Genomic DNA, 25,867 nt, shown 5'->3' on the forward strand with positions numbered 1-25,867 from the left:
AATTAAGTTATGTACTGTTTGAATTGAAACCCACCTTCAAACTTCTTGTTTTTCTGATGCATGGATATTAAGGACACAGGTTAATGCCATCACAGGAAATATTAAACTCCCATGAATAAGAAGTTTATAAAAAATTTAATTATACAGTATTTCTGTGAATACAAATAACTAGTCCAGAAAAGACACAATTTCAAATTAATTTAATTAAGTCATTTCCAAAAATTTGAAAGAAAGTGCAGTCTTAAAATTACATACCGGTAGTATTTCAAACTTATCACAAAAATTACAGGAAAAAATGTGTTTTTTTAAATTACAATAAATCAAAATTGACAACTTGACAAGTCTTAATTCTCATAAAAATTGTGGCATAATACATGTACATTGATATCAAAACTCTTATATGTGCAAAGTATTTCAGAAATACCTTTGATCATTGAAGGCACACTTTGTGCAGAACAGCTGACTGTGGTCATCACATAACTTTTCAATTCGTTCGTTCTTGTGCGCTTCACACTTAAATAGAAATTCCTCCACCTGTTTCTAAACTGGCCATTCTTTCATGTCATTCCTTCCATAAGCTGAATGTTTTTTTAAACCACTTAACATGCAACTGAATACATTTCCCACAATAAAGTTTCAAACATGTTTTGCAGTATAATTCTGCATTTGCTTGCTCTTTGCATAACGAACAAATAAAATCCTTAACTTCATCAGCGCCTATGGCAAGAGAAGACATAGAAAAGTCAGCTATTTTAATAATTGACTTTTTAAGCAAACAAAACGTAACAACTTACGTTCAGGAATATTTTTAATTTCACAGTATCTCTGTGAATACAAATAACTAGTCCAGAAAAGACACAATTAAATCTTTGTGTAAAAAGAAAGCCAAGATAGCCCTAGTTCGCTCACCTGAGAGGAGTCAGTTTATTTAATATTTACGAAATGTTAAACTTGACCTAGATATTGTCCAGACAAACATCCTGGTCAAGTTTCATCATTATTGAACCAAAACTCTGGCATATGGAGTGATTATGTTTTTGTAAGATTTGACCTGGTGGCCTATATTTTGAGATGACCCCCTTACCAAACATCAAACTTTGCTTACAAAAATAAATATTATGACCAAGATTCATAAAATCTGAAACAAAATTGTGACCTCTAGATTGTTTACAAGGATTTTGTATAATATTATGAAAATGTGGACAATCTAAGGGCAATAATTATGGCATTATTAATTATGTGATATATTTAAAACCAATCTTTTCACCAAGTTTCATGATGATTGGGCAAAAAATGTGACTTCTAGAGTGTTCAGAAGCTTTTATATAAATATAAGAAAACTGCCCCCCCCCCCCCGCCGGCCATGTTATTCAACTGACCGGAACCATTTTCAAACTCAACTCTCATATCAAAGAATCAAATTTTCTTACCAAATTTCATGAAATTTGGGCAAAAATGTGACTTCTAGAGTGTTCACATGTTTTCACTAAATACATATAGAGAAAAATACCCCGCCCACTGGCGGCCATGTTTTTTTCACCGATCTGGACCATTTGCAAACTCTTCCGAGATATCAATTAAACCAATGTTTTGACCAACTTTCATGATTATTGGGCAAAAATTGTGACTTCTAGAGTATTTACAAAGTTTCTCTATAGCCAAATAAGGAAAACTGCCCCCCCCCCCGGCAGCCATGTTATTCAACTGACCGGAACCATTTTCGAACTCAACTCTCAAATCAAGGAAAAATTAAATGATCTGACCAAATTGCATGAAAATTGGGCCAAAAATGTGACTTGTAGAGTGTTCACATGTTTTCACTATATACATATAGAGAAAAATTCCCCGCCCACTGGCGGCCATGTTTTTTCACCGATCTGGACCATTTGCAAACTCTTCCGAGATATCAATTAAACCAATGTTTTGATCAACTTTTATGATGATTGGGCAAAAATTGTGACTTCTAGAGTGTTTACAAGGTTTCTCTACAGCCAAATAAGGAAAACTGCCCCCCCCCTCTGGCAGCCATGTTATTGAACTAGCCGGAACCATTTTCGAACTCAACTCTCATATCAAGGAAACAAATGTTTTGACCAAATTTCATGAAAATTGGGCCAAAAATGTGACTTCTAGAGTGTTCACATGTTTTCACTATATACATATAGAGAAAAATGCCCCGCCCACTGGCGGCCATGTTTTTTCACCGATCTAGACCATTTTCGAACTTGTACGAGATATCAATAAAATCAATGTTTTGACCGACTTTCATGATGATTGGGCAAAAAATGTGACTTCTAGAGTGTTTACAAGCAGTGATTTTTTTTGTTCAATTGGGAAAAGTACCCGTACCGGTCCAATTGGGAAAAATTGAGTCGTGAAAACATGAAAATTGGGAAAAATAGAGTCAAATGGGAAATTGGTGTTTTTGATAACAGTTTTCAAGCTGTCAATATTATATTTACCTAGGTTCAAGCCATAGAGCTGCATAGGGAAACTAATTAAATGTTACATTTTCAAAAAAAATAAATATTTTTTTACCTTAAATCTGGAATGTTTTAGACAGCAATCGGGAATTTTTTAGTTTTCTTCGTAATTGGGAAAGTGCCGTTTACCGGTACTTTATAAAGAAAGAAAAAAATCGCTGACAAGGTTTCTCTATAGCCAAATAAGGAAAACTGCCTCCACCCCCGGCAGCCATGTTATTGAACTGACAAGAAAAAATTTCCAACTCTACTCTCATATCAAGAAAACAAATGTTCTGAACAAATTTCATGAACATTGGGCCAACAATGTGACTTTTAGAGTGTAACATGTTTTCACTATATACATATAAAGAAAAATGCCCGGCCCACTGGCGGCCATGTTTTTTCACTGATCTGGACCATTTTCGAACTGGTCCGAAAAATCAATAAAACAAATGTTTTGACCAATTTTCATGATGATTGGGCAAAAAGTGTGACTTCTAGAGTGTTTACAAAGTTTCTCTGTAGCCAAATAAAGAAAACTGCCTCGCCCACTGGCAGCCATGTTTTTCAACGGACCTGAACCACGTTTGAACTCAACCAATATATTATTAAGACAAACATTTTGACAAAGTTACATTAAGATTGGGCATGAAATGTGACTTCTACAGTGTTTACAAGTTTTTTCTTTTTGTTTTGACCTAGTGACCGAGATTTCATAGGGACAAAGCTTCTGACCAAGTTTCATGAAGGTCGGACAATTAATGTGGCCTCTAGAGTGTTTACGAACAAATGTGGTCGGACGGACAGACAGACTACGGACAAAGACCGGTCAGCTCACGTGAGCAATCAGGTGAGCGAAAAAGATGCAATGATTATAATGCACACATGTCAGATGGATAACAAAGTTATAAGGTGTTCAAAACATCTACATGATAAATTCCATTTTTGATTGATTTAATAAAAAAATCTATCAACTTGACCATTTTATTGTTTCATGATCCTAGGCGTTAGCTTTCTTGAGTTATCATCCAAAAACATTTTACTCTGTCAAGTAACCGTGACCTTGACCTAGTGACCTGAAAGTCAATACATGTCATCTGCAAGTCATGATCAAAGAAACTATGAAGTTTCATGATTCTAGGCATAGGCCTTCTTGAGTTATCATCTGGAAACCATTTTTCTAAGTTGACACACCGTGACTTTGACCTTTGACCTATTGACCTGAAAATCAATAGGGGTTATCTGCGAGTCATGATCAATGTACCTATGAAGTGTCATCATCCTAGGCATAAGCGTTTTTGAGTAAAACAATTTTGCTATTTTAGGTCAACTCAATGTAGCTATGAAGTTTCATTATCCTAGGTGTAAGCGTACTTGACTTATCATCCAGAAACCATTTTTCTAAGTTGAGTCACCATGACCTTGACCTTTGACCTAGTGACCTGAAAATCAATAGGGGTCATCTGCAAGTCATGATCAATGTACCTATGAAGTTTTATGATCCTAAGCATAAGCGTTCTTGAGTAATCATCCGGAAACCATTTTACTATTTCCGGTCATCTTGACATTAACCTATGACCTAGTGACCTGAAAATCAATAGGGGTCATCTGCAAGTCATGATCAATGTATATGAACTTTCATGATCTTAGGAATAAGCGTTCTTGAGCTTTCATCCTGAACCTATTTTAATGTTTCGGGTCACCGTGACCTTGACCTTTGATCTAGTGACCTGAAAATCAATAGGAGTCATCTGCCAGTCATGATCAATGTACCCATGAAGTTTCATGATCCTAGCTATTATAAGCGTTCTTGAGTTATCATCCGGAAACCATTTTACTATTTCAGGTCACCGTGACCTTGACCTTTGACCTAGTGACCTCAAAATCGATAGGGGTCATCTGTGAGTCATGATCAATGTACCTATGAGGTTTCATGATCCTAGGCCTAAGCGTTCTTGACTTATCATTCGGAAACCATCTGGTGGACAGACATACGGACCGACATGAGCAAAACAATATACCCCTCTTCTTCGAAAGGGGGCATAAAAATGTGATTTCCATAGTGTTCGATCACAAGGTTTGACCGAAACCAATTTTGAACTCAACTCTCGTATAAAAGAAACAAATGTTCTGACCAAATTTCATGACACTTGGGCCAAAAATGTGACTTCTAGAGTGTTAACATGTTTTCACTAAAAACATATAAAGAAAAATGCCCCGCCCACTGGCAGTCATGTTTTTTCACCGATCTGGACCATTTTCGAACTCGTCCGAGATATCAATAAAACCAATGTTTTGACCAACTTTCATGATGATTGGACAAACATTGTGACTTCTATAGTGTTTACAAGGTTTCTCTATAGCCAAATAGGGAAAACTGCCACTATAAACATATAGAGAAAAATGCCCCGCCCACTGGCGGCCATGTTTTTTCACCGATCTGGACCATTTTTGAACTCGTCCGAGATATCAATAAAATCAATGTTTTGATCACCTTTCTTGATGAATGGGCAAAAATTGTGACTTCTATAGTGTTTACAAGGTTTCTCTATAGCCAAATAAGGAAAACTGCCCCGCCCACTGGCGGCCATGTTTTTCAACAGACCGGAACCACTTTTGAACTCAATCCAGATATCATTAAGACAAACATTTTGACAAAGTTACATGAAGATTGAACATAAAATGTGAATTCTACAGTGTTTACAAGGTTTTCCTTTTTTTGACCTAGTGACCTAGTTTTTGACCCGGCACAACCCAGTTTCGAACTCGGCCGAGAGTTTATTGGGGCAAAGCTTCTAACCAAGTTTCATAAAGATGGGACAACAAATGTGGCCTCTAAAGTGTTTACGAGCAAATATTAACGGACGGACGGACATACGACGGACAGAGACCGGTCAGAAAAGCTCACCTGAGCAATCAGGTGAGCTAATAAAAAGTCAAGCAATCACGAAATTTGTACAGAACAAAAATCAAGTTAAACCTCAAATGGTTAAGCAATCAAGTATTTTGAACTGAACAGAAACCAAATAAACTGTCAAATGATATAAAGCAGTAAACAGTGTAACTATAGGTAAACTGTAATGGGAGTATTGAGTCACGTGGGTATAGAATATATTATATTTCAAATTGTGGCAAAGAAGATGATCATGTTAATTGAAAAGTAGATCATGTTAAGATCAGATAAACAGATTAATAGTTAAAACCAATTGCGGTGAGTTTGAATGCATAATGACAAATAGACAGAAATTTAACAATGTAAAAAGCATGTTGTAAGTGAAGGGACACCAATTGTCTATTTATCACAAATTTAAGTCAATTTTGCTTAAACAAAGAACTGTTTGTAATTTCAATTTTAAGTAATTTAAATACAAATTGATAGTTTTACCATTAAAACATCATGTCATTTTCAATATAAAATGCATTGAAACAATTGTACGTAATATGGGACATCTTACAAGTTATAACTCCTATTAACTGAACAGTATTCAGATTTCATTTTCTGTTTTTGTAAGCATTGACAACACGCTTGAACTCTAATGAAAACAGTATATTTATAAAAAAGCAACCCAAAAGACAGCAATAGTGTCAACCAAGATTGTTATGACCTTTAAGTGGTGACCTTAATTTTGAGAAAGTAAGACTGACTCATTGCCTTTTGTACATTATTCCAATCACCTAATCCTTGTTGCAAAACTTGATAAAAATTCTTCAATGGGTAAAGTAGATGTAGACTGAACATGTAAAATAGACTTTTCACAAGTTATGAGTCCAATGACTCCTGTTTTAAAATCATAGTGGCATGTACATGTATGGTATGAAAGCACTTCAATGGATTTTTGCTCTATTTCATAGTGCCTCACACTACATTCACACAAAGAGATTTGCAGAGCAGTTATATCTTATTATTATATTACAATATACAGGTATTCACTGGGTAGGGTAATCTGATTGTGAGAGCTATTGAAGCATGGGTACTGAATAATCTTCAAAAGTCATAATTAGACCATAGAACATTTTAAGGTATAATATTTTGATTATAATTATTCAAGTGTGTTATCAATTCAAAAGGTCAAATAAGCAATGTCAGTGTACTGCCATTAGTATAGTAAAGAGAAATATGTTAATTATAGATCTGTTATTCAGCTTTTACAAATTTCTTTCACATTCCAACAGACTTCAGTTAAATGAATATACTCTATGGACATTTCTGTTCTGCAAAATTATTTAAAGCTATTGAGTTGGTCACAAGTGATACATTATCTTATGCAACTAAATTTCTACAGTTTATATTCATACTTCACATAATGATAAATAAACCATTAACTGCACTGATTTATTGTTAAGTGTATTTTTCATGTTGAAAGTTATCAATTTTATCGTATGCGGCCTCCTAACAATGGGCACCAATCAAGGACATAAAATTGTTAAATTGATATCCCCGCAAAATCACAGTTTTTTTATGGGTGGGTGCTAATTAATAGATGAACAGTATTATCCTTAAACACACTGATGAAGTGTAGGGTAATTGTTTGTATGCATTGCCATAGTCCTCATTGATATATATAAACCCATGAAGTTTCATGTTGAAATCTTGTAGTTTAAAATAAAGCCCTGAAAAGTTACATCATACAAAAACAACAAAGGGCAACAACTCTTATTTGAGAAAACGTAAGGTTAATATGGTTCTCGTGCAAGACCATTCTCCTTATTCATTTCTACACACCCTTGAAGTTTCATGCTGAAATATTGTAACATATCTAAAATATAGCCATGAAAAGTTACATGATACCAAAACAGCAGAAGTCAATAAATCTTATTTGAGAAAGTGTGGGGTTATGGTTCTTGTGCATAGCACTTCTCATTTATATCTACACACACATGAAGTTTCATGTTAAAATATTGTACCATATCCGAGATATAGTCCTGCAAAGTTACATCATACAAAAAAAACAAGGGCAATAACTCTTGTTTATAAAAAGAGGGTTATGATTCTTGTACAAGGCTTTCTCCTTATTGATATATATACACCCATGAAAATTCATGTTGGAATCTTGTATGGTATGTTAGATATAGCCCTGAACAAATACATCATAAAAAGGGGCAATTACTCTTATTTGAGAAAGTGTAGGGTTATGGTTCTTGTGTATGGCACTTCATGTCATTGATATATATACACACATTAAGTTTCATGTTGATATCTTATTTAGTTTCTGAGATTTAGCCCTGAAAAGTGAGTGACAGACGGACGGACTGACAGACTGAGGCACAATGCCAATTCTATATCCCTTCACCTTTTACTGGGAATAATAACTGAGTATTGACCAACAAGGAGCTGATTATTTCAATACAGATACATACACTGTTTTGAGGTGGTAAAGTACAAAGGTTTAAACACATTTTAAAGTGCTACATGAAAATAAGAATGGTACCGCAGAAAAAAAAATATTTCTAAAACAGCATACAGACATACCTCTAGAGTTCTGGTTATTACAACAACAAAACAAGAGATGTGTTTGTCAAAAACACAATGCCCCCTACTGCGCCACTTTGATTTAAAAATCACTAGAGCTTAAGCCTTTGTCACAGACGTGACCAATACCCCATACCAATATGCCGCAGTGACACAGACGTGACCAATATTCCCAAATGCCGCAGTGACACAGACGTGACCAATACCCCCAAATGCCGCAGTGACACAGAATATTTCGCATGTTGTCTTCACAGAAAACAGCGGACACCATGCTCAATGTTAAAAACGCACTAAGTGACCCGGTGACCTAGTTTTTGACCCGGCATGGCCCATGTTCAAACTTGACCTACACATCATCTAGATACAACTTCCGACTAAGTGTGGTGTAGATCGGATGAAAACTACTTGAATAAGAGAGCGGACACCATGCTCAATGTTTAAAACACACTAAGTGACCCCGTTACCCAGTTTTTGACCCCGCACGACCTGTATTCAAACTTGACCTAGACATCATCTAGATACAACACCGACCGACAAGTTCACTCCTATATATCCCCCTAAACTTTGTTTGTGGGGGTATACAAAATTGTCATTTGGCAGGTACAGATAATTATCTCCCTTAAAAGCTTATTACTTCCCTTGGATTTGTTTTTTTTACCTATGACCTTTAAGGATGACATTGACCTTCACCTTTTACCACTCAAAGTGTGCAGCTCCATGAGATACACATGCATCCCTAATATCAAGTTGCTATCTGAAGCGACATATAAGTTATGAGCATTTTTCAAAACCTAAACGCAAAAGAATGACGGACGGATGGACGGACGGAATGACGGACGGACGGACAGACAGACAGACAGACAGACGGACAGTGCGATCACTATATGCCCTCTTCGGGGGCATACAAATTGTAATTTTCCCAAAATATTCATACTTAATTAGTACATGCCAGCCAAAATTACGAGTGAGCTTTCTTATGATACCATAAATGGTGGAATTGCAGGCGATGGGCTGGTTTATGTAATTATGTGTTACTGATTTGTTATTCAGCTTGTTTGATTATTTGAGTTATAACATTTCATACAACAAATGTTTTTTGCTTGTGACTAAGTAAAGACGGGGCATTATTGCTAGATATTTCTTCTGAATAAAAGTCACTTTTAGTTGAATACTTTTTAATTTGTAAACACATAAATATAACATACTGTAAATGTTCTTTTACTGTTATAATAATTCCTTCAGTACGGTATAAAGAGTAAAACCTGTTAGTGTTGTTGTATTATTAGTATACGTAAATCGAGACTACCAGATCCATGACATGTAAAGGAATTCATAAATAGGAGCTGGTCAAAGCATTGATTATCAAAGCCCTGAAGGCACGGAAGTTGTCAGCTATTGCATAATCTTAGACACAACTCAGTTTTCAAAATTATGGTATTATGCTTTTTATATTGCAAGTTTGCCATGCACAAAACCAATTCAAATTTATAAAGAGTGTGTCTTGACACACAGGTCGAGATGTGTTTGCACTGTTTATCCTCATATTTATGTTATAAAGAACTTAGGCAAAATACCAACAATATGTCTCTTTTTTACGTTCATAAAGCATTAAAATATGATGAAAATGGTATCATGTAAACCAGTTAACATAAAATAAAATTTGCAATCACCATCATATAAACTGAATACTGTTGAACTATCAAATACCTACATGTATCACACTAAGAATATAATTTTATGATTAAAATTCCCTTTACAAAACTTTTTTGGACACCATATCCAATTCAAATATATATACATTGAATAAGAAAATAAAAAATAAATCTGCCAGCAGTATTTTTTACTTACAAATTAGTTACTCATAAAGACAGCGCTGTTTACCCTTAATTTGTTGCCGATGCATTACTTGTTACCCTAGTAGCTCACACGGTGTCAGCTGTTTTACCCAGCTTTACGCCTTTAATGACATCTACATAATGCAAGCAGGCATGCATGAATACATTGGAATATTTTATAGGCTGATAAGGCTCCTCTTATTTGCCTGTTTACTGTATTTGTTTTTTTTAATTCAATTTTATATTGAAATGCATTGCGCTAAAATATGTCATTTCCAACTCACAATGAGATTTAAAAAGACCCACATCATGCAAAAAGGAGTCTTATGCAATATGCGCCCATCATAGTTATACACCACCCAGCCTGCGCATCTCTCAGTCTGGTCATGATATACACAATAACTTTTGTCCTACCTCTTTGATCTTGAAAACCAAAAAAACAAGGTAAGCAAAAACACGGTCAAAGTGAGTATTCAATTAAAAGAAATATAAATGCAAAGCGGCTTAACAGGTAAAAAAAAACCTACTCCTTTAAGAAAAACATGAAAACAGTGTCATTTTTTCAGTCAGTTTCAATTAACAATTAACCTCTCTTAAATGTAGTCAGCTCCCATATACACATGCCCCTTATCCATTTAGAATTAATATTTCATAAAATCTCGTTGAAGTTTCTTTAAAAATAGATTTCAGTGGTGTTTTTCTTGCAGCTTAAAAGCAAATTGAGATTGGAGGCCAAAATAAGAACATGTTAAATATTTTGTTGCAATTTATCTGACCAAACAGAGCACAGATTTCATATGAAACTAACAACACCCAGTAGACAAAGCCATTTCTTTTCTTTTTTTAAGAATCAACTTTTATTCGCTATTTCCTAGCAATTACAAGCTTAAATTTAAATTTTATATGATATAAATTTATCGTACAGATTTTATACAAAGCATCACACCCACATTGAAAGGTTATGTTAATCCTTATTAACGCATGAATAAACACAGCAATTTGTTTGCCCAATTGGGAAAAGTACGGTACCAGCCCAATTGGGGAAAATGTGTGCTAAAAACCCTTTAACTGTGAAAATTAAGGTTCAAACCATACAGCTGAATAGGGAAACTTACTTAATGTTGCATTTTATTTTAAAAGAATGATCATGGTATTGTTGGCAATCATGTTGTGGGCCATTAAGGAAATAAATCATCTTCTGTTTGTGTTTCAACTTTGACATGCCATCTTGTTTTTTTAACTTTTCTGCATAACGTAACTTTCAAGATTGTCTAGTACCTGCTTTGTTAGCGCGTCAATTTGTAAACAGCAAATTGCTAGAAGAGAAACTCACCAATTAAAAGCTAGTTGCCCAGCAGGACTAACAACTTTTGATACATGTCCAGGTCTAAATCTTATAGCCCCAACAAAAATATCCAGTGATGATTAAGCCTGTCTCTGCTCAAAAGACACTACAAAATTATCCTGAAATGACATTTTATTCCCCTCAGAAGATAAGCTTTATTTGGACAAATATTGATCAATATCACAATATCACAAGGACACATTTTTACCTGCTCAATTTTGTTAAGATTTGTTATTCATTTAAATTCTAAGAAACAAACATGGAAGTGTTTAAACTTGAACTTAACTTTATAATCTGCATGTTTGTTTCTTAGGATTAACATGAATAAAAAAATCTTAACAAAATTGACAGGGTAAAAATCTGTCCTTGTTGTTACTTTATTTCAGCATTAAATAAACATGTTTGTTTTGCAACAATAATTGGAACATATTGTTAAGTAATTAATAAGTGATATTATTACATATAAAAAAGTTGTTATTTTATGTGTTATCATCGTGATTTAATTTTTGTATGCAGAGACAATAGGCAATTTTCCTCTTGTGACGCCATGCTGTTAGTCTGGGAGACATACGGTGTAACAGGAGGCAAATGCTAGCTCTAGAGGCAAGGGGCGCGAGTCCCTTTTTGGCTTTATAGTTTGTTACATATTACATGGTTATAATTATATATATTATAATTATAATATTATATTGAAGTCCAATAATTAAAAATACGGCGGGCCATACTTTTATGTCCCGCGATCAATAATTCAAATGATTCCGATGTCTACGCTTGCCGAATCTGTCCAATACAAAATCTGATTCTCTATGTTTACTATAAATGATGTCCTATGGATCTAGAAGGTACTACACACATGTCCATCATGTATATGGCCTACAATATATTAACATGTTAAGATGCAATGGATGGGTCAACTTTGTGTTGTTGACCGCTGTTATGTCTGATATTTGAGATTCCGAGAATGGAGTTCAATTTCATTATGCAAAATTGTCTTACCATTGAAGTATGTTATATAACAATGATCTAGGTTCCATTTCATCATGCAAAACTGTCATTACATATGAAGTATATTATAAAACAATGTTTTACATTTGAAATATACATGTACGTCGTAAAGGTTGACCTGTTTTAATCCATGTATTACATTACATATGCTGTTCTACAAACAGTACACTCCACGCGTTTTCCCCAATTTCCCTCCATACTCCGCGGTGATTGACCTGGAGGGAGATTAAAAAATCCCGCCAGACGCGGCGTTTGCATGATTTTTGTACGCAGTGGTTAACGATCGGCAAAACTGATAAGCCGACGCGGCGGCCCTTGGCGTAGGCAACGCAGGGGGAAACTCCGCGTTTTACGAGATAACAATCAATTTAATTTTGTTTGACTTCCTGATTATCAAATAAAATTACATTTATTACAAGTACATACATGTACATGTAGCATATTATTTACAATTAAAAAAAAACAACCAAGATAGATCGATCCCGACGTGGTTGTAGAAGTAGTTGTTGTTGTATAGAAAACTCCTTGATTTACGACAAACAAAACGTCATCTTTTAATTAATACTTACCAATTAATATAAACACAGTTTGCAACATTGTTTTTATTTTGATAATTTAATCCAAAGTTTTTATGTAAGCAGGTGATTTTCTATACTGAACATGTAAACAAATGACCAAGGACCCTAAAAATCTCGCAAATCTGTGTGGATTGAGAGATTGACGTAATCAAAGAAAAGCCGCTTCCTGTCTGAAGGCATAACTTACTCAAGTAAACACATTCAACGAATGCAAAAGGAATTGTTTTAATTGTCGGAACAAAGTCAATTCTCTGCTCGCTAATGCATTTATTTTCTCTTTGAAGTTAGGTTATTCCATTGATTGCTAAAAGAAGGTGGTAACTATTGAGTTGATAATTGCATTTAATATTCACAGTTGTATTCTTGTTGCGTCGACATTCAAAACAATATTTACCAGTAATTATGGACCAAATCGGCAGAGTGACATTCACACATGTTAATCCCTTTTGTCAAAACACCGCAGACAGCAGTCTACACAATAGGTCAGTAGACAAGCTTTGCGTGTTTTCATAACGTCAAACACTTAAAATCCAGTTCCGCCCAGATGTCTTAGTTTACAGTACAATTACTGTTAAAATAATTACTCTACTAAAATACCGTAACGATAAAGATTCGGCGTGTATGATTTGAAATTATTTTGGAGGAAATATCAACTTATTCACGATATAATTTTGTTAAAAAATACCAAAGAAACTTTTAACCGAAATCAACAAAATTCAATGTTCTCTGCGCTATAAAGTTTGTATAAAAAAATCAACACACACACGCTTTGCAGGAGTATACCTTGTACATTGCAGCATAATTTTCGCGCGCTTTTGTCGGGAAATATACATGATGACTGTATATTGGAAGCATTTGTAAACGTCGTGTTAACTTTAAAAATCGTAGTGTGTTTCGGATTACTAATTATTATTCTCATTTGGAAATTTTACGGAACATTTATTATTGTCTTATATGTGTTATGATTTAAATATTAATTTGTCAAATGTCTTATATTCATTCATATTGTAGACGTACCTGTGAATTAAAAAACATAATTTTTATACATATTAATTTTCTATACAATTATCTTTTTTTATACATGTACTACAGTATTTAAACAATTTATTATAACAATGTTTTTATTTTTTGGCATGCCCAGTAGCACGCTGCTAACGCGGCGTTGCGCGGCGGTCACTGATAAGAACGGAAATTGTCTGCATTTACCGACTAGGCTAAAGTAATACACGCCGCGGGAATTAGCGAACGCGGCGTAACGCCGAGCGTTTTATCAAGTTCACCTCGCTCTCTCAACGCTGCGTGAACACTCCCTAGCAGAAAAAAACCCGCGGAGGGAGCGCGTTTTTTGGGGAAACGCGTGGAGTGTACTGTACTGTGTGGTAAATTTACTGGTGTGTAACCGGAACAGTACGGCAGAGACTAATCGATTGACCGGAAACGAATGCAAATAATCGTCAGTCATACTGTAGCTTTACATCTGGACGAACGTCTACTTTTGTATCTGTGTTAATCTTGTGTGTTGGTGTGTCTACGTTCCTGGCCTGAGGGATCCGGGAACAGATACAGCTTATTTCAGGTAAGTACTACCAGTATTTACTTCACTGGCGCTGCGAGCAATAATTTTTGCAACTTTCGCAGTTCCAAAAATTGAACCTTTGCGGGAACATACCCGCCATTGTGGTTTGTTTTTTCTGCTGTAGTATGACTCATTTTGTTGTCAAGATTGTGCAGAAACTGCACAATAGGGACATTTAATTTTGCATTTTATGAAAGTGCAACAATATTTTGATATTTGTGATATTTTTTGCGATTGAGGCTTTCGCGGAAAAATTGTCCGCCATCTTGTTTTTGCACATGTCGTCAGTCATTATTGACGATTGCATTGTACATTTGTTCATTTATTCTATTAATTTTGTGAATTAAACTTTTAGTTCATTATTCTGGAATAGTTGCATGGTTTCAGAATAGTTTCTGGACTAAACTCAGGATTAAACAGTAAACGTACGTGTACTTTCATGCAATAGTGAAAGTCATCTTTGGTTAATCTGAAAGTTTGTAGATTTATTCTTTTGAGAAGTTATTTCATTAGAATAATTGGTATTTCACTGGGAGTTTTTAAATTTCCCGGATTTAACAACCATCTATAAATAGCTCGGGATACCCCATTTTTCATTGGTTGTTGCCATGAGCTAACCGGAAACGGAAATCGTTCCATTGTTTACTTTCCGGTGATTGGAATTCTAGCAATTGAATCTAGTGTTCACTGATATTTAGTGTAACTAATAATTGTAATTAGTTGCGCTATTTGATATTAGAGTGCAATAGCAATTGCAGTTTATTTCAACCTGTATTGTTTATTTTATTATTTTTTTTGAAAAAAAAAATACTTAGGAAATAGTGTCATTTTCATTTCATTGTAAGAATATTACAATTATTTTCAACTTGCGTTAGTGCTTCATCACATAATAGTATCATTACTGGTGTATGCATAGTTGAAACTGTTAATTTTCTGAGCGACAGGATATATTACAAGAATATTTTGGTTTACCGTAAAGCTTTTCCACTTCCTAAAGAGCGCACCTGTAGCACTACCGTATTTACTCTAAAGCAATTAATAAATAATTAAGTATAGTAAACCAAATACACTGAAAATATTTCAGTTTATTTTCAAGCTAGTGCTATCATTGCGATTTAAGATTTTGTCATGAATTGTTTTTGGAGAATAATAATTTAATGTCTTTGTTTTTACATTAGTTGTGTTCTAGCCTAGCCAGTGCACGAGTTCCTGCACCCGGAGGTATCTGGCCTTGAGGGTAAAGAGGAGACGTGCGGTCGGGCAGTAGCAGTTATCAGAAGGACTTTCGGTTCTCCGGCATCGCTGGGGATCGTGCAGTCTTAGTGAGCAGAGGGATCATCGGTTCTCCGGCATCGCTGGGGATCGTGCATAACCTGCATCATACTTTACCGGCAGTGTCTGGTTGAGTGGAGGTTATAGGTATAAACCCAATCCATTTCCTTTAATAGTTGCCTATTATCCTGGAGTCATTAACACAATTGCATATCATTAAATACTATTCGTACTGTGTCTTGATCAATACTATAATATACGGTTATAATACCCGGCATTAAATACTGGGTGTTATATTTTGGATACATGAATTTTTGGTATTTATGGCCATTTGTTTTATTACATTTTTGTCCGTTTAATTCCATTTTTAGGAGAAATAGATTTGCTATTTAGTATTGTACGTGATTTAAAGCTAAACTATTGAACAATATTTATACTTGACACTATCATTAATCACAATCACTAAAGAACAATTACCCGGTACCAAATACTGGGTGCTAAATTTTCTAGTGTATATTATTTGATGTGTGATGGCCTTTAATTGTTTTATTATGCTCATTTGCTTTCATTTTTGATTGGGTGGAGAAAGAGATTTATTTGATCATATTGTGGAGTGTGATTGTGCTCATTGTAGTAAGAGTTTTTGGTGAGCAAGGAAAATTAAGATAAATTGTTGTTTTTAATATCAGTTTTTCTGATCATTGCATTTAGATTGCAAGTTGTGTGTGTGTGTCACAGTTCAATTATAACTGAATTTACTTTAATTTAGACTTGACCTGGACAGTATTATTGACATCCTAATTTTCAACTTGACATTGACCTACCAATTTAAGACGTATTAATCATTTCTTTTCATTAATATCTTGTGCTTCTATTGGAAATCATGGCTAGTAGAATTATTGATGTTGATACTGCGTCTTTTGTGGAACTGAAAACGCTTCCTAATGTTGGAGATAAAACAGCGCAGTCAATAATCAACTTAAGGGAGGAATTTGGTTATGTACCGAAAGAGCGTTTGTCTTCGTTAAGTGGTTTTCGACCAACGACAGAATTCTGGAGGTATGTAACATTCTCAAAGCAACCTCCGGAAGAGAATGAGGACTCCCAGGCAGAGCAAACACCCTCTGAAACATCTGCAGAGCAACCGGAAAAAACTCTGGTCGCTCAACCCAGGCAAAAAGTGAACCAATTGAAGGATTTCTCCGAAACAGAAGAAAAGGATGCAGAGGAAGACGAAGGGGTACCTAGTGAAAAGGCACATGGAAGATGGTATGATGAGGGAAAGGCGAAGGAAAATCTGGAGGCTTACAGTCACGATATGAGGACACAGACTCCGGAAGACAAAAATCTGGAAAGTAACCAGTATTGGCAACGATGGGGTAGGTCACAGACTCCTGAAGACAGAAAACTGACAGAACAGCAGTGGGTACAATCTACTATCAGAAACATTGAACCAGCTGTTAATAAACTATCTGGACCTCCTCTTTCTGTATCAAATATGCAGGGAACTCGCCCGAAGGCTATCAAACGAGAGGAAAGCCCCGATAGTCGATACAAGGTTGTAGCATCTGGTTCTCCGCGACAGTCAAGGGATCGGCAGAGGCAATATTCATTGCAAGCGGGTCAAGAACAAAGTAAACCTGTTGCGGAACCGCAACAACCACTGCCATACCAGTCTTCAGCTATGCAACAACCTCCTGTACAGACTCAACCACAACAACCTTTGCCATATCAGTACCCGGTGCAACCAATGGGTCCGTATCCACAACCTTACCAAATCCAACAGCTACACCCGGGGCAACCAATGCAGTTCCCACCATGGATGCAAGGACCGCCACAAAATGCATATCCATACATGGGGTATCCTTATCCACATTGGTATCCGGCTCAAATGCAGTTCCAGCCTTTCACTAATGGAGATGGGTACCAGGGGATGGGATTACAAGCTGGTGCAGCCAATCACGGATTCGCACCGGCAGGTATAAATGTTCAACCAGCAGGCTCGAATGTTCAAACAAATGTGCAACTGTCGGGTACAAGCGCACAACTTAATGTTTTACCTGCAGCGACAACTGTACAACCCAATGTTCAACCGGCAATTACGGGCGTCATCGTGCCCGAACGAGAGAATCATGCTGGTCGAACTCACCGACAGGATGACAGACGACAAAGGCTGACCCAACAACCAAAGGCATTGGTGTATAGTGGGAAGGGTAGTTGGAAGTCGTTTAAAAGCAAGTTTAACCGCTATGTGGTGGTGAATGATTGGAGTGAAAGGGAGAAGAAGGATTATTTGTGCTTGTGTCTTACTGACACGGCAAGTGATTACCATACTCTGATAACTGATAAGATACCGGGTATCAGTTACAATGCCATCATGGAGAAGATGGAAAGGCGGTTTGGTTGTCAGGAACTCCCTGAAACAGCTATGATTAAGTTTTCTAATGCTTGTCAGCAAAAAGACGAGTTGCTGGATGATTGGGCGGATAGAGTGATGACCTTGGCGACCCATGCTTTCCGGGATCTTCCGGATGAACACATGAATCGCCAAACCATACTACGGTTTTGTCATGGCCTAGTCGATAAACATGTTGGGGAAGGAGTGGCGAATATGAGACCTACCACCATGGAGGAGGCTATAGACAAAGTAAAGTGGGCGAAATACACCCGCGGACTAATATATAACAAACAAGAGACAATTACTAAAGGAGTGGTGGCGGAAGTGCAGGTTGCAGCAGTCACGGCACCGAAGTCACCGCCAGGAATAACCAGAAAAAGGGAAGAGGATAGAATGGAGGACTTTGAAAAGAGATTCTGTCGTCTTGAAGAGAAAGTTAATATGATTGCGGAGAAACTGGAAAAATTATCCTCAATACCCAGACGAAGAAATTCTCCATCGCCTTCTCGAAGTCCATCGGAGATGATTTGTTATAAATGTAATAAAAAGGGTCATTTGCAAAGGGAATGTCCAATCAAGCAGTCTTCAGCTGGAGAATACAGGTCACGTTCTCCGGAAAGTGAAAGAAGATGCTATAACTGTCAAAACACTGGGCACTGGCGGAAAGATTGCCCGGAACTGCAACGTGCTGCGAAGAAGGACAAGCAAGTTTCCTTTGTAGACAGTCACAGTGATTTAAACAGCAGTGGGTCGGAGTCAGAGGCCTAACTTCGATCCAACAAGTGGATGGCCAGACGAATACCTTAGAGGAAGTACAAGTCCATGAGGTTCAGACTACCAGCACTCTGTTCAGAATTCCAATAACAATACAACATTTGGAAATTGATGCTGTGATTGACACGGCGGCACAAGTAACCATTATTTCGCAGACTGTTTTTGATAAAATTGGTACCGACATACCCATTTTAAAGCACGTGACCTTAAGGACAGCGGGAAAAGACATGAAAATGACCGGTTTTGTAGCTGGTCCTATATTGATTAAGATGGGTGTTAGGGAGATTTGTGAGAATGTGTATGTGGCCCCTATTGACAATGACATGCTTCTGGGAAAGGACCTTATGACCAAGTATAGTGCATACATTAATATCCCGGATATGTATATTAGTATAGGGGGACAGACTCTTTACATGACTTGTAAGGAAACACATACTCCACGGGTATCTAAGGTTACGGTCTCTAGATTGACTAAAATCCCTCCCCGATGCGTAATGACTGTATCTTGTACTGTTAAAGACCAACCTGGAACATACATACTTGAAGGGACCGACATTAAAGACCTACTGATATCCCGGTCGTTGCATACTGGGACACAAATAAATGTGACTGTTTTTAACCTAAGTGACCACAATGTTAGGTTGAAGAGGAAAATGTGTGTGGGGACAGCGGAGACAGTGGAGGTTATGTCTGCGTTGCCTGAAGAATATCTGTGTGTAGGAGAGATTAACACGGTGGAACAGGAAAACGCACGGGAGTTACCGGAACATTTGACAGATGTTTGGCAAAGATCTAGCGAACATTTGAGCGGCGACGAGAGGGAACAGTTGCGTTCTTTGCTGCTTGAATTTCAAGATGTCTTCGCTAAAGATGAATATGACCTGGGCAATTTTACAGCCATGGAACATGAAATTGACACCGGTGATGCCAGGCCAGTGAAGCAAAAACCCCGGAGAACTCCAATGGCATTTGTATCGGAGGAAGAAGGGCACTTGAACAAAATGCTGGAAGCTGGTGTTATTGAACCATCGTACTCTGATTGGAGCGCGAGTCCAGTCCTGATCCGTAAGCGTGATGGGTCAGTGCGGTGGTGTGTGGACTATAGGGGGCTGAATGATGTCACTAAGAAGGATGTATATCCATTACCCCTCATTGAGGATTGTACAGATATGCTGTCCGGACAGAAATGGTTTTCGAAACTGGACGCTAACTCCGCTTACTGGCAAATTTCGATCAAAGAGACAGACAGGAAAAAGACAGCTTTTAGCACCAAGTATGGCTTATTCCAGTTTGCAAAAATGTCATTCGGCTTATGCAATGCCCCGGCGACATACTCCAGGGTAGTAAACCTAGTGCTGCAAGGGCTGACGTGGAACGAAATCTTGGCTTTTTTAGATGATATTTTGGCCATGGGAAAAAGCTTCACAGACCACCTTGGTACACTACGCACAATATTTGAAAGGTTCCGAAAATACCAATTGAAGTTAAAACCCAAGAAATGCGTATTATTTCAAAGGAAAGTTGAGTTCCTGGGCCGATGGGTAGGCCCGGATGGATTGACTATGTCAGAGAGTGATATTCAAGTAGTGATGGACTGGCCGACACCCAAGACGTCTAAAGAAGTGGAAAGATTTTTAGGTTTGGTGAACTATCACCGAATGTTCATCAAGGGCTATGCAGACCGGTCAAGGGCATTGTATGCTATCACCGGAAAGAAGAATTTTAGCTGGGGTCCAGAGCAAGAACTATCTTTTGTGGATTTGAAGTCTGCTTTAACTACTCCCCCGGTATTGGGATTGCCAAATGACAAGGATCCTTACATCTTGGACACAGACGCCTCCGAGGTAGCCATTGGAGGGGTGCTATACCAGGTACAAGAAGGACAACCAAGGGTTATTTCATATGGGTCGTATGCCTTAACCAAAGAACAGAAACGGTACTGCACGACCCGAAAAGAACTTTTAGCTGTGGTTCGCTTTACCCGGCAATATCGTCATTATCTTCTGGGTCGTCATTTCACTCTGCGCACGGATCATAGCAGCTTAACATGGTTACTCCGTTTTAAAGAACCACAAGGACAGATTGCACGATGGCTGGAGGAACTTAGCCAGTATAACATGGAAGTTCAACATAGGTCAGGGGCAAAGCACGGCAATGCTGATGCTTTGTCCAGGGGACCCATCGTGGATGATTGTGAGGGGTATGTTCTAGGTCATGGCTTGGAACACTTGCCTTGTGGGGGGTGTGACTACTGTAAACGGGCAGAAAGAAACTGGGGGCATTTTGTGGAGGATGTAGATGACGCGATCCCATTAGCAAAATCGCTAGCGAATGAACAGGAGAAGACCCGGGAAGTATGGGATCCAGGAATAGGCAATATGAATGAGGTTATCAACACTGTTCGGGTAGAGAAATTGAGCAGAATATCGGAGACGGAGTTCTGCGAAGCTCAAGCAGAAGAATACGAATTTAAGTTGTTGCACGGCTGGCTTATGTACCATGTTACTCCATCAGAGGGGGAATTATTTTTAGCTGGTGCCACAGAAAAGTTTTATTGGATTAACCGTACATGCTTCATAATGAAAGAGGGGTTAATCTATCGGCTTGATCCGGAGAGCGGTCTGGAACAGCTGCTGGTGCCAAAGAATCTACGGGCACCGGTTTTAAGTTACCATCATGATATACCTTTAGCTGGTCATCAGGGAATAGACCGGACAAAATGGAAGATCCAAGAGAAATACTACTGGAAGGGAATGGTGAAGGACATCGAACGTTACATTGAAAAATGTCCGGAATGCGCTCGTAGTAAGAAACCAAATCGAACAGCCAAATGGGAGATGCAAATTTTTCACTCTGGTGTTCCGATGGAAAGAGTTCACTTGGATTTTCTGGGACCTTTGCCGAAAACCAAAGGCGGCAATGAATATATTTTAATGATGGTAGATCAATTTACAAAATGGGTTGAGTGTATCCCGTTACCGTCACTTACTGCCGAAGTTACAGCTGAAGCAATGGTGAATCAATTCTTTTCCCGGTTTGGCATTCCATTCGAGATATTCACAGATAGGGGCACAAATTTTGAAAGCAAACTGTTCAAGGAAGTGTGCTGTCTTCTGGGAATAGATAAAAAGCGGACGACCCCTTACCGCCCTTCCGCAAACGGTCAAGTGGAGCGATATAACCGTACGTTAATGGAGGCAGTACGGTGTTTTACAGCAAACCGTCAAGACTCGTGGGATGTCAACTTACCGCAGATAGCAGGTGCGTTACGCTCATCTGTAAATCGAAGTACTGGGTTTACTCCTAATAAAATGATGTTAGGGAGAGAAGTGTATAGCCCGGCTGATTTGGTTTTCCCTTCCCAGAAGATTAAATTTACAACTGAATCGGAGTACGTGTCCCGACTGGAGAATTCTATAAAAGACGCGCATGACCAAGCCAGAGAAACACTGAAGGCCGTGCAGAAAACAAGGAAAAGAGATTATGATCTCCGGCTTAACAGCAAGACTTACAAGGTGGGTGATCCGGTATATATGCTGGATACCGCACACAAGAAAGGGACATGTTACAAATTGTCATTCAAATGGGACGGACCAGGAATAGTGACACAGCAGATATCTCCTTATCTGTACCGAATAAGACACAAAAATGTGGTCAAGACAGTTAATCATGACCGGTTGAAAATATGCAAGGAAACAAATCTTCCTAAATGGGCCAATCAAGAAATTGACCGACTGACTGGACTGTTAGGTGTTGATAGCGACGAGACCATATATTGTTTGTGTAGACAGCCAGATGACGGTTCGTTCATGATCCAGTGCGATTGGTGTGATGAGTGGTTTCATGGTAGATGTGTGAATGTGAGTGAGGAAGAAGGTGTGAGGATAAGGAAATATAAGTGTCCAAATTGTTGAAGGCTTACTCTCGATAGTGAATGATATAATTAAAAATTTAGTTGTAAAATGGAGTTGTTTGTTTTAGCATGTCTGACTCCGGCTCGGCAACAGATAGTCCCAAACGAGGGTGGAGGGAGGTTTTGGAGAAGAAGGCCCGGGTGATACAGGAGGTGGAGGTAGCCAACTCTGAAGGCCAACTCCTGTATGGCACGGCAAGGGAGCTAGTGCATGCCCTGGGACAGGTTCACTCCTCAAGGTTGCCACAGGAGAAGATTCAAGAGCTCATCAAGGGGCAATATGATATTGCGGTTAAGCAGCGCAAGAATCGTTTTGTTTCTGAGCTCCGGTACCATGCAGATGTCATCTGCTCGAAAGAATTTGTGACGAAGGCGTTCGGCAAACCTGCGGCCAAGAAAACTTGCCTAGGAGTGTCGCTGAATGCTCGTCAAAGAGGAGGTACGGTACGGAAGACAACTGGACGACCGAAGACTTTTTCGGGATTACAGTCCGGATTTCCGGCTCTACCGGCCACAGCTTTGAGGGTCCCGGCAACTGTGTCGCTGGGAGCAATCAAGGTGGAAGACGACGAAGAGCTGCCCATGGAGACCGAAGTGCTTTCGGTTATAGCGCCAGAAGAAGATCCATCAACTTCTTCTTTCTTCGCGGCGTTGGATGAAGTGGGAGAGTTCTACGTCGTTGAGGATGTGGGGCAGTGCGAAGATACCCCACTGATCAAGGAAGGACGTGCTCCGGTGGAGGGGACTCCGATTTCGGTTGGAGTCTCTAATGCTGGGGTAGCTAGGGTCCCGGTCGAGGCTGGGAACTTGGCACCATTGGTAATTCCTACCCAGGTGTTTACCAATAGTTCCTATGGTGTGAGGGAGCCACGGAAAAGGAGTTATCCGATGAGGGAGGAACCAGCTGTACTACCACCAGCTGAATCGACACCAGTCGTGCCAGAGTGTGTGCCGGTGAGGAAAATCCTGAAACCCTCAGTCTGGACTAGACTCGGTAGCCGCATGGAAGAGCCCATGAAAAAGAAACGTACGTCCCGTTGTCCGTTAATGGGATGTACGTCAGATTCCCGCCATCTAAGCAGACACGTCTACCAGAGGCATCTTCCTGAGCGATTCCAGCTAGGCAATTTGGCGAATCCGGCCTGGCAGGTAGCTCGGTTGCGAGGACTTAGATGGCTCGCTCTACAACTCGTCGGAGATGATCGGCTTGGTACCCTGCTAGATTTTGCCCAGAAGAATGACTTAGGCATCAACGCGGAGGTGTCTCTATCGGATGGGGATAGACAGTGGTTATCCGAGTTCGCTCGTCAATCCGGATGGCCGGAAGTGGATTTTGACATCCAACGTCTAAACTCGCAGGCTCTTCTTGCTCATTGGCGTGTCCTTGTCGGTCTACTGAAACATATTCCAAGGGATCGGCAAGTGTACTTCTTCAACCTGGACAGTCAGCGTACCTCTAGTACCGTCCCGGCTACGGCTGGGTTACATGTTCAAGTCCCTGAAGTGGAGCGTCCAAGTACCCCGACACCCCCGGTTGTGGCAGTGACGGAACCTGTGAGACGGGGAACGACTCATGCTGCGGCTGGATTACATGTTCAAATCCCTGAAGTGGAGCATCCAAGTACCCTGACACCCCCGGTTGTGGCAGTGACGGACCCTGTAGGACGTGGAACGGCTCATGCTGTTTCTAACATACTAAACATGTCTGTTAGGGAGTATTTGGCAGTGTCCGGACAGGCAAACCTTTCGTTGGCTAGGGGGAGCACATCCCAAGCGTCAGGACGACCAGTAACGACCGGGATTGCGGCCTTTGATTCTCATTTTCACCTGGACCGGTCTCTAGTGAAGTTGGGTATGCCGTATTACTCAGAAATCCGGACCCTTCTGGATGCAGATGTGGGGATCAGACCCCAAGTCGAAGTGGATGTGGTAGGAGGTGTCCTGATTTATTGTGACCCCGAGACCTACCCGACATCTTTCCCGGCTCAGGCTGGGTTTGGTGTCGCGGTGGGATTACATCCCCGGAAAGCGGCAAGATTCAACTCTGAGCTCTACCGTCATTTAAAACAACTCCTGAGGAATGAACGAGTAGTGGCATTGGGAGAAGTTGGGTTGGATCGAACCGAGCCAGCAGATACTTGGGGGCTACAGGAGGAGGTTCTCACAAGGATATTAGAATTGTCATCCCCTTGTCAACCAATCATCCTTCATATCCGGGATGGGGAGGATCGGCAGTCCGGAGTGCTCTATCTGGAGTGTCTGGAATTATTAAAGCCCAATGTTGCTCGGACGCAGAAAGTGGTGCTGCATTGTTTCACCGGCGCGCAAGAGGTTGTGATCAGCTGGTGCAAGGCATTCCCTAACTGCTTCTTTAGTTATTCAGGACAAGCCCGGCTTTTCACGGAGGCGCAGAAACAAGCAGTCCGGAGGGTCCCGGCGAACAGGCTGTTGATCGAAACTGACTCGCCATACTTTCGACCAGCTGGGGCGCGGATGTGCACTCCATCCTTTTTAGGGGATGTCGCCAACGTGATTGCATCATATCGGGATAGTGAGGTTCGGGATGTGTGTCAGCTCACTTTGAGGAATTCCACGCAACTGTTTGGGCTATAAATAGCATAATGTAATATGACATTCGTGTGGCCAATTATTGAATTTTGAATATGGAGTTTTAATGTTTAGGACACTAATTGTAACAGAAAGGAAACACAACTGAAGTGTATAGACAATGAATGGAAGTGAAAGTTTGTGGCCAATTATTGAATTTTGAATATGGAGTTTTAATGTTTAGGACACTAATTGTAACAGAAAGGAAACACAACTGAAGTGTATAGACAATGAATGGAAGTGATAGATTGGAAAAACTCCGTTGTTAATCATAAGTTTAAAGAAAAACTATATGCTGGGCACCATTTACTCCTCTAGTCTGTTCTAGTGAACAATTAATGGAGCATTGCAGAATTGAATACAAAATAAAGTATCACTAGGGCCCGGAACTTTAGTGTAGGCCAAATTTTTGATTAATAAGTTACCAAGGCTGAAAAAGGACTCTATGTCTCTTTCCCGTTGGATAAAATGGGGAGGAGTGTGGTAAATTTACTGGTGTGTAACCGGAACAGTACGGCAGAGACTAATCGATTGACCGGAAACGAATGCAAATAATCGTCAGTCATACTGTAGCTTTACATCTGGACGAACGTCTACTTTTGTATCTGTGTTAATCTTGTGTGTTGGTG

The 25,867-nt window shown here is 39.0% G+C and overlaps 2 protein-coding genes across 2 annotated transcripts in view; one reads left to right on the forward strand and one right to left on the reverse strand.

The window, feature by feature from the left end:
• The window catches only part of LOC127874043 (uncharacterized), a 224,288-nt gene that overhangs the window by 66,361 nt on the left and 132,060 nt on the right, over positions 1 to 25,867 (reverse strand). The window lies entirely within an intron of this gene.
• LOC127874037 (uncharacterized) lies at positions 15,309 to 25,771 on the forward strand. The gene is made up of 2 exons (XM_052418145.1): positions 15,309 to 15,693; positions 22,700 to 25,771. Exon 2 carries the CDS (start codon positions 22,701 to 22,703, stop codon positions 25,242 to 25,244), a length of 2,544 nt encoding a protein of 847 aa, XP_052274105.1. The 5' UTR covers positions 15,309 to 15,693; position 22,700; the 3' UTR covers positions 25,245 to 25,771.

The sequence above is a fragment of the Dreissena polymorpha genome, chromosome 1 (genome assembly GCF_020536995.1).
Source record: "Dreissena polymorpha isolate Duluth1 chromosome 1, UMN_Dpol_1.0, whole genome shotgun sequence".
Classification (NCBI taxonomy): Eukaryota; Metazoa; Mollusca; class Bivalvia; order Myida; family Dreissenidae; genus Dreissena; species Dreissena polymorpha.

What these genes read in the sequence shown, in the direction of transcription:
- LOC127874037 (XM_052418145.1), top strand. Translation starts at nt 22,701, where the DNA reads ATGTCTGACTCCGGCTCGGCAACAGATAGTCCCAAACGAGGGTGGAGG.